The sequence below is a fragment of the Vombatus ursinus genome, unplaced genomic scaffold (assembly GCF_900497805.2).
Source record: "Vombatus ursinus unplaced genomic scaffold, bare-nosed wombat genome assembly UNPS02014789.1, whole genome shotgun sequence".
NCBI classification, from domain to species: Eukaryota; Metazoa; Chordata; class Mammalia; order Diprotodontia; family Vombatidae; genus Vombatus; species Vombatus ursinus.
The window spans coordinates 9929205-9939903 of record NW_020954567.1 but is presented as its reverse complement, the minus strand read 5'-3'; the positions used below and the strand labels follow the sequence as shown (position 1 = coordinate 9939903).

Below are 10699 nucleotides of genomic sequence, written 5' to 3'. Positions count from 1 at the left end.
ATCTATCTATCTATCTATCTATCTATCTATCTATCTATCTATCTATCCATCTATCTAGCTATCTAGCTATCTATCTAGCTAGCTAGCTAGCTAGCTATCTACATATATATAATTTTTTTCCCTCCAACTACCCTAATACTGACAAAGGTCTCATGAGTTACAAATATCATCTTTCCATGCAGGAATGTAAACAGTTCAACCTTAATAAGTCTCTTGTGATTTCTCTTTCCTGTTTACCTCTTCATGTTTCACTTGAGTCTTGTATTTGAAAGTCAAATTTTCATCAAGAACGCTTGAAAGTCCCGTTTCACTGAATGACCATTTTTTCCCCTGAAGGATTGTACTCAGTTTTTCTAGGTAGGTGATTCTTGGTTGTAATCCTATCTCCTTTGCCCTCTGGAATATTATATTCCATGCCCTCTAGACCCTTAATGTAGAAGCTGCTAAATCTTGTGTTATCCTGATTGTGTTTCCACGATACTTGAGTTGTTTCTTTCTGGCTGCTTGAAATATTTTCTCCTTGACCTGGGAACTCTGGAATTTGTCTACAATATTCCTAGCAGTTTTCCTTTGGGGATCTCTTTCAGGAGATCGGTGGATTCTTTTAATTTTTATTTTGCCCTCTGGTTCTAAAATATCAGGGCAGTTTTCCTTGACAATTTCTTGAAAGATGATGTCTAGGCTCTTTTTTTGATCATGGCTTTCAGATAGTACAATATTTTTTAAATTCTCTCTCCTGGATCTATTTTCCAGGTCAGTTGTTTTTCCAATGATATATTTCACATTGTTTTCTATTTTTTCATTCTTTTGAATTTGTTTTACAGTGTCTTGATTTCTCGTAAAGTCACTAGCTTCCAATTGCTCCAATTCCAAAATTTCAATTTTTAAGGAAGCATTTTCTTCAGTAATCTTTTGGACTTCCTTTTCCATTTGGCCAATTTTGCTTTTTAAGGCATTCTTCTCTTCATTGGCTTTTTGGACCTCTTTTGCCATTTGGGTTAGTCCATTTTTTAAGGTGTTATTTTCTTCAGTATATTTTGGGTCTCCTTTAGCAAGCTGTTGACTTGTTTTTCATGATTTTCTTGCGTCACTCAGTTTTTTCTCTACTTCTTTTACTTGCTTCTCGAAATCCTTTTTGAGCTCTTCCATGGCCTGGGACCAATTCATATTTTTCTTGGAGGCTTTGGATGTAGGATCTTTGACTGTGTTGTCTTCTTCTGGTTGTATGTTTTGATCTTCTTTGTTACCAAAGAAAGATTCTATGATCTGATTCTTTTTGCGCCATTTGCCCATGATCCCAGCCAATTACTTGAGTTACAAACTCTTTGTTAAGGTAGGAGTCTGCTTCCAGTGTGAATAACACACTGTCTCAAGCTTTGGGGGGTTTGTGCAGCTGTTTTCAGAGATACTTCTAGGGACCTATAAATTTTCAGTTCTTCCAAGGTGGTATGATCAAGGCCATTACTCCTTTCCTGGCCTGTGCTCTGGTTTATGAGTGACCACAAGCATTGTCTTCTGCCTTGGAACTGTGAGGAGGATTTCCTCTCCACCACCACTACAAGCTCCACCACACCAGCACTCCTCCTTGCCCCAGGACCACCACCCAGAACTGTGACCCAAATCCAAGCACAGGCAAAGCAAGAGAATCCTTTACCAGCAGAGAGATCCCTGCAATTCCCCTCTGATCATCCACTCAATTCTCCCTCAGTCTGTGGGCCAGAAGCTCTGGGAGCAGCCACAGCCCTGGGGCTGAGCTCTGGGAGTGGGGCTGGGACCGTGCTTCTTTCTCACCGCAGTCACAAACTTTTCCTACTGACCTCCTAAGTTGTCTTTGGCATTCGTGGGTTGAGAAGTCAGGAAACTGCCACAGAGGTCTATGATTCAGTCCTCTGAGGTCTGCTCTAGGTTCGCTGAGGCCTGTTTTGCCTGTGTGCCCACATTAAACTGTGCTTCTCTCCCTACTCTGCATGATATACCTTTCTGATCAACCATCCTGGCTGTCTTGGGCTGTAAATTTGTTTCACTCTTGTCTCTTTATGGGTTCTGCTGCTTTAGAATTTGTTTAGAGCCATTTTTTACAGGTATTTGGAGGGGTTTGGGAGAGAGCTCAAGCAAGTCACTGCTTTTACTATACCATCTTGGCTCTGCCCCCTGGAGTGTGTTTTATAAGACATTTGTTCTGTATGCTTCATAGTTAAACTTGGGGAAAGAAAAACAAAACAAAACAAAACAAGAAAACTGTTGGGGTTTTCTGTGTCTCTCATATAGTGAGTCTTTCCTTAATTTCTATTGGCTGAAATGATCCAGAGTCTGGGGCTGGGGTGAAGGAAAGAGGCTTAAAGATAAGCATTTCCTCTTTTCTAGAGAGAAAGGAAGACTGACAAACTGATAGACAAAGAGAGAGACAGTGAAGGGAGGAGACCAGAGAGAAGAGAAAAACCCACCGTAAGAGCCAGGAATATGGAGACAGGACAGTCCGTGAGGTCTGTCAACTTCGTCCCTTTCAGGAATGAGGAGGAAGCATAAAGCTAAGCCCTACAGGAACCTTATGGACCACATTTGTACCCTCAATTTCTAGTGTACTAGCCTGATTATAGTCCTTGTTCCATGTAGGTTTCTTACTTTGAATTGAGTTGTTGATTCAAATATGATAAACCAGGAGATATATTCTAGCCTGCTGTTGTCTGTCCTTCCTCTTAGAAGACCAGTGATATTATGAGGTGAAATCTTGACTTGCCAGTGAATTTGATTTAAGTGAGGCAGAGTTGCACAACATTATGGGCCTCTTCCAGAGTCATCAAAGTCCAGCAGCAAGACAAAAATTAGGATGACGGGTGATGGCCTGGAATGCAGTGCATGACCTTGGTGTCTTTGATATCTGAACAAGCTCTAAGAGCTCCATAGCACCTACTTCAGCTGCCTCGATGGCCTTTAGAACAAATTGTTCTCATCTGCCTGTTTTTGCCAAAGGAAGTCTTAACATGGTGGGGGTAGACGTGGGGTATTCAGAGAGGATTAGCACTTCTGGTATGAGAGCTTACCAAGCCCTTTTTTCAGGGCTGGCTGCATTCCACTTTTGTTGTCCCTTTTACCCAACTCTTACCTGTGGCTCTCAAAATTTTATATTTGAGGAAACTGCTCTGAGAAACGATTTGATTTCCCAGTGTTCACAAAGGTAGCAAGTGTTGGAGCTAAGAAACTGTCAGGTTTTGTTACTCCAAATATATCACTTTCTTTAGTGAACAGTCTCAAACTTTAGAAAATTTTGAGTTCTACTCAGTTTCTCTCTCCCTGTTTCTAATTTTTTTTTTTTTTTTTGCTGTGATATAGCACTTTAGAGAGGTCAGGAAGACCTGGGCTCAAATTCTGCCTCTGGAGTATATTGGGTGTGTAACCCTGAACAATTCATGTAACCTCTCTGTCTCCAGCAATTTTCTAATTTAGAGATGAATTGTCTACTGGCGTTGGTGAAGGATGTTACTACACAAGGAGTTACCTGTACCAATGAGATCACATGTCCTTCCTCCATACCTCCTCAAAGAAATGTGTTAGAAACATTCAAATAAGAATGATTTGAACAGTGTTATGCCATTAAACAGGACTCAATGCCTAGTGTACAGAATATAAATCATCAAAGGTTGAGTTACCATAGCAATAGCAGCATTGTTTTTCTGAAAAGTACTAGGCGTGAAGTCATTTTCAAAAGGGTTGAAACACTTGCAGTTTTCTGGTGGTCGCAACTCCATCATTAGATATGCACACAAATCCTCTGTATAGAAAAAGGGCTCATGTCAATATTCCCATTTGCATTCTGGGGGGGAAGTACTGTAATGTTTAATTCTCTCCCTGGATGATCCAACAACTCACATTGATTTTCTGAATGATGCTGACTCCACTGCTAGTTAGGTGTGCAAATTGGCACAGATTCATAGAACCAACACTTTGGAAGACAGTAGCTTAGCCCTCAAAGAAGTCAGCCTACGGTACAGGGAAATTGGGAGATTATGTGACTGATTCCATATGCCCAAAGGCTTTCAGTTGTGCTGTTTCTATGACTCTTGATCAGCATGAAGGAATGTTTAAAACAACACCACCACCACCACTTGAGAGAATCAATGGTAGGATTCAATAACAGTCAATAACAGTTGGAATGGATCCGTTAAATGGGATTCAGTGGGAGCCTGCTAGAGTCATGGATTTAGAGCTGGAAGGGACCTTAGATGTTATCTGATCTAACTCTGTGATTTTACAAATGAGGAAACTGAGGCCCACAGAGGTTCAATGGTTTGTCCAAGGTATTGAGAGAGTTGAGATTTTAACCAATGTCCTTTGACTCTAACCTTAGTGCTCTTTCAACCTAACAATACTACTATACATTGAAGAAGTGGATTATAAAATTGGTTAATGTTAAAATAAGGCAGCTAAGTGGCACCTTAGTGCATAGAGCTCCTGGCCTGCTGTCAGGAAGGCTCATCTTCCTCAATTCAAATCAGGCCTCAGACACTTACTAGCTGTGTGACCCTGGGCAAGTCACTTAACCCTGTTTGTCTCAGTTTCTTCAACTGTAAAGTGAGCTAGAGAAGGAAATGGCAAATCGCTCCAGTATCTTTGTCAAGAAAGTTCCAAATGGGGTCACAAAAGTCGGGCATGACTGAAAAATGACTGAACAACAAATGTTAAAATATCCTTGTTCCATGAAACAGCAGAATGCTTATTCCTTGGATTCAGACTGAAAAATGTGGGGGAAATCTGATTGTCCTCTGTGGGGCCTTGCATCTTTATGACTCCTAGCATGCCACTTCTAAACTTTAGTATTTTAGGCAAAGGCAAATTCCAGTGGCTATGATGGAGAATTCAAGCATTAACTCTAGAGAAAGAGTGGCAATAATGAAGGGGCCTTCCCTCTTTATATCTTTTCTGTAATACGTGCATACATATATATGTGTGTATGTATATATATGTGTGTGTGTGTGTGTGTGTGCGTGTGTGCGTATCTATGTGTGTGTGTATCTATGTGTGTGTGTGTGTGTGTGTCTGCATGCACATCTATCAATCTTTGCTTCAAACCTCACTTTCATTTCTAAATACATTCCATCTTTCTCTTCTCTCCGTTATCACTTTTCATAGGTACAAGGATATGAAAGCGGGAGGGGAGCTGGGGAAAACTAAACACATTCACAATTGCCCTGTTGTAGGGACATGGCATGAAGTCTGGGGCCCTGGAAGATGTCCAATAGTACCCAGATGAGGAAAGGTAATAGTACTCCCTGTCTAGTGCCACTACTTCTCCAAAGCTCTTCTAAGTACAAGAGTAAAGAGACTGGAGATGCAACTAGAATGTGACTATCTTCAAAACCCAAAAGGATAAGTGGTTCTTCTGGGAAATTTTAGAAAAAAAAAGAAAAAGAAAAACAAAGGCTGGTGTCCAGGTCTTGTGAATGTGTAAAAAAAATAAATTAAAAGTATCACTCTTAGACCAGCACAGGCTATCAGAAAAACCCAGACATAGAAGTTACACCAGCAGATGTGAGTAGAACAGCCCAGACCAGAAATCTTTGCCTCATCTTGCAACAACTGTGATGGCCAAGGCACCACTCTTACCATTCTGGCATTTTATAATGCAGAGGAGATAATACATCGCCAAAGAAGCCTGGAAAACAATAGAGGGCTCTTCATGATTGCATAAAATGACCAGTTCTGCTGCCAGTTGACCCATACATGGAGCATCAACACTTGACTGAGAGAGAGACAGAGAGACAGAGAGAGAACTTAGTTATCTTAATATGTTGTCTATAACATGAAGCATCTCAAAGGGCATAGACGCCAACGCCAAATGATGTCTCCAAAGAATTACTAATTTAATTATGAGTTATTCATTTAATTATGATTCATGAATTACTAGAATACTACTAAAGATATGGCAAGCTATTTCTGTATTTAGGGCAGATGGCAGCAGCAGCAGGAAACAGGGTTCATCTGGATTATTGCTGCTGGGAGGCAGGAAGTGCCCTGGGACACAATGAGGTTTCAAATCTGCTGAAAGGGGAGGAGGCACCCCAGAATGAGGTTGTGTTAGCCAGAGCATTGGTGCCAGGCAGAGGAGGGAGCATACTTGGGAAAGACTTTTGACAATATTAGGGGTTGGAGGGGTCCAAGGAAGAAAGTGCCCCCTGGAAGGCGCTGTTGGTGATGTCTAAACATTCTGCCATGGCACTAAGCCCCAGTCACCCTGCCTAGTTATAGAGTTGAGTTCCATACCATTAGGCAGAGTTTATAGAAGGAGTCTTAATGCTCTCATTTTCACGTATAACTAAGTGCAGCTTACACCAGAGGTCCTTAGACAAATCTCTCCATAACCTCCTGAAACAATCTGACTCCTGTACATGACTGAGAATCTCTACTAGAAAATTCATGGTATTACTCCTCTTCACTCACTTTCTATCCTATCTCTAGAATAGATTACATTAAAACAGTTTCTAATCTAATCTAGTAGATTAGATGAGAATAGTTTGATTAGAACAGAGAGTAAAGTGGAGTAATGGCAGGAATTTTCCAGAAGAGATTTTTAGCTATAGATTGTTCAAAATAGCCTCTGAGTTTCCTTCCAATGTTGTGAAAAATAGAAGGGGCAAAATAAATAAAAAATAATAAAATAATAAAAAGAAGGGGGTAGCTAGGTGGCGCAGTGGATAGAGCACCGGCCCTGGAGTCAGGAGGTCCTGAGTTCAAATCCAGCCTCAAACCAAACACTTGACACTTACTAGCTGTGTGACCCTGGGCAAGTCATTTAACCCCAGTTGCATTTAAAAAAAAAATAGAAGGGGCCCAATGGTTTGTCCAGTTGGGGGTAGAGCTCATATTACATGCTCCAAACACGGTCCTCTTTAAAAAGGGTAGAGAGAAGGACATATATACAGGTCTTCCCAAATTATAATCAGCTGACATGCTGATTCTGTGCATATAAATGGTCAGCCTACACATTGCCAGCCCTTTGACTGAATCCAAACTTCACAGAACAAATTCTGTGGGGAAAACAAAACAAAACAAAACAAAATTGTGAAGTTTGGATTCAGTCAAAGGGCTGTACTTGAGGACCTAGAGGGCCACATGTGGCCTTGAAGCCACAGATTCCCCACCCCTGAGTGGTAATCCATCATGTATAAGAGTGGTTCCCAGCATTATTTCTTTCGCAAACCTCTTTGTGAAACAGCAAAACTGTGTTGTGAACCCTCGTGGCAATTTAATATCCTACTCATAATATTCTGCACTTATTTACTAGTTTAAGGCACCAGTGAATTATTTTCAATGCAAACCCTTTGGACCATTATTGCAACTTGGAGTTTTGCAAATCACTAAATGGGCACCACTAATGTATAACTTTGTTTCCAAAGAAAAACATGTTCTAAATTCCAAATATTCCTCTTTACAAAGATATTGTTTAACACTAACTATGGTCCAGATAGCTAGGACAGAAGAGGATTAAATCATCATCCATTCTAGGAATAGCAGTTCATGGCCATAAGAAGTTTTGTAGAAGACACATCCATTACTGAGACATTTACAATGCATTTGTGGAGGTGTCTAGACGATTCCTTTGGGAACACTAAGTGATACAGGGATACTTGAGGCTTAAAGATTCTTTTCCTAATGGTTCATGCCACCAGCAGCAAGGCTCTCAGTCACACCCCTGTGTCTATTGAGAAAATAGGCAGAAGGATTGGGTTGGGGGAGAGGGTGAGAACTTCAGCAATACAGCCTGCAGAACTAGGTAGCAAAGGAATCTTTTCTGACTTACATATCCCTTAACTTTTCTTGTTGAATACTTTAAGACTCTGCTTATGATGTTCAGGACTCGTTCCTGCAAGTAATAGGTGTCTCTGTTCATCCATATGATCATTTCCTGTTGGGAATGCAAGGGAAGTAAAAGAATGAACACTGGACCAAGAGTTGGACATAGGACAGACTCCCAGTTCTACCCACTGAGGACTCTGTGGTCCTCAGCAAAATGAGATAGGTTAATTTAGGGTTGTAGAGATGGATCACAGCTCTAGACTTCTGAGGTTATCTAGTTCAAACCCTCACCCCCATCCTCTGTGATTTTACAGATGAAGAAACTAAGATCCAGGGAAATTGAGTGATAATAATAGAAGAGTATTAATTATTATTAATTAATTATATATTTATTATTAATCAATAAAGTATTATTGATATTACATTATGCATAATAAGTAATGCCAATAGCATTAATATTAATACATTGATTTGTCTGTTTTACTTTTTTCAATTCTTTTTGAACTTAAATACATAAAGACAAAAAAGAAAACATTTTCATGTGCACAGCACAATATACAAAGAGGATTCATTATAAAACCATGAATTTACATTTCACAGTTTACTTTTTTTTGAAAAACTATGTAAGTACTACACATAATTTTCAAAGCTACTCTGCTTTCCATGCTTCCTTCTAAATTTTTTTTTATTCTCTGCTGTGCACTTTTACAATTTTTTCCTTCTCTCCCCACCCTGACCTAGAGATGGCTAACATTAGAATATGTGCATATATATACACATATATATATACACACATACATATGTATACATACATATATATGTATTTGCGTGTATGTATATTATATATATGTATATGTAAAATCATATTATACATACTTCTATTTATTAGTTCTTTCTCTCGAGGCAGATGGCAGGTAGCATCTCCCTTCATAGGTTCTTTGTAGTTGATTTATTTATAACATTCATAGTGACTTAGTCACTCAAAGCTGTTCTTAAAACAACATTGTTGTTAAAATGTATATTGTTCTCCTGGTTCTGCTCATTCTGTTCTCCTTTATTTCATGCAAGGCTTTCCATGTTTTTTTCTAAAATCATTGAGCTTATCATTTCTTATAGCATAGTAGTATTCCATCATGATCATATACCACAAATTGTTTAGGCATTCCCCGATTGACAGGCATCCTCACAGTTTCTAGTTCTTTGCCACCACAAAGAGAACTGCTATAAATATTTTAGAACTTATAAGTTCTTTTCTTTTTCCCCTAATCATTTTGGGAAACACACTTATTAGTGGTATTGCTGGTCGAAGGGTATAGACAGTTTAATAACTCTTTGGGCATAATTCCAGATTGCTCTCCAAAATGGTTGAATTAGTTCACAGTTCCACCAACAATAAATTAATGTTCTAATTTTTCCACATTCCCCCAACATTTGTTGCTTTCCACCTTCTATCATTTTAGCCAATCTGATAGGTGTGAGACTGTATCTCAAAGTTGATTTAAAGTGTTTTTTTTTTATATGACTATGAATTGTTTTGATTTTTTCATCAAAAAACTGCCTGTTCATATCCTTTGACCATTTATCAACTAGGGAATGAATTGTATTCTCATAGACTCCTAAAGATGATCCTTATAGCAAACGAGAAAGTATGCTTGAGGATCCTACAAAGATATTTTCAAGTTTATCCCATTTATAGGGATGATTAAACATATGAGCTTTCTCACTTCAATAACAATGATAGTTAGCATATATATGTATGTATTATATATGTGTATAATGTGTGTATAGCATTTTAAGATTTATGAAACAATTTACAAATATATCACTTTATCCTCACAGCAAAATTAGGAGTTAGATGCTATTATTATTCCTATTTTACAATTGAGGAAACTGAGACAGAGGTTAAGTGACTAGCTCAAGGTCACACAGCTAATGTCTGAAGATGGATTTGAACTTGGGTCTTCCTGACTCTAAGCTACAAGTTCAATAAGAGGCTCTTGGAATATAGATTTGGGTGAGTTTTTAAAATGTAAGCAGGGACGACGAAGCTACCCCTTCTCATGACCATGGCTTCAGTTCTGCCTGAGTCCCAAGAGTCTTCATGAAAATCATCCCTTATCTTGCTTTACTTTATCCCGGTCTGCAAAGGAATGTCTCTCTACCTTGACTGCATGTTTAGCAAACATTTGTGATTTTAGTCCCTACAACTAGACCAGAGTTCCTCAATTTTCATAGATCTTCTTGGTGGACATCAGGGTATCTTCTATGAGCACTGCCACACAAGGCAACACCCTGATTGTCACCACTATTAGAATTACCTTACTGGATCAGAACCAGCGGTCTTCCACCCAAGATTCTGTATCTGGATATGACATGGATAAAGGGGGTGGGGCAGACTCTGGGGTATTTACCAAAGGTGACATTGTCAAATATAAATAGATGTATGGATTGTCAGCCATGATATGGGGCCACTCTTTGGCTTCAGTAGCTCTGTGTATGCTGGAGAGCAAGACTATATATACACATGTGTGTATATATGTGTGTATATATGTATATATACACATATGTGTATGTATATGTGTGTATATATGCTAAACACCTGGATTTGAGTCCTAGCTCAGACACTGATGAGCTGTGTGATTTTGAGCAAGCCCCTTAGCCTCTTTCCAAATTTCAATTTCTTCACCTATGAAACGGAGCTATTAATACTTAGCCTGCCTCTCTCATAGGTTTGTCCTAAAATGATGAAAGCCTTCTGTAAAACACAAAATGCTTGATAAGAAATGAGTTATTATTCAAGTCTATTCAATTCAATTGACATTTATTAAACACTTATTGTATGTAAAGCACTGTGCTAGGCACCATATATACAGAGATGAAAAACAGCATTCCCTACCCTCAAGAGACT

At 39.1% G+C, this 10699-nt stretch overlaps 1 protein-coding gene across 1 annotated transcript in view; it reads right to left on the bottom strand.

Annotated features, from left to right (window-relative positions):
• The window catches only part of MROH9 (maestro heat like repeat family member 9), a 224997-nt gene that overhangs the window by 50326 nt on the left and 163972 nt on the right, over positions 1-10699 (bottom strand). The window contains exons 6-8 of the mRNA XM_027868360.1: positions 7796-7900; positions 5602-5737; positions 3648-3769 (exon numbers count right to left, since the gene is read on the bottom strand). Coding sequence (XP_027724161.1) covers positions 3648-3769; positions 5602-5737; positions 7796-7900 — 363 coding nt within the window. The remainder of the gene's footprint in view (positions 1-3647; positions 3770-5601; positions 5738-7795; positions 7901-10699) is intronic.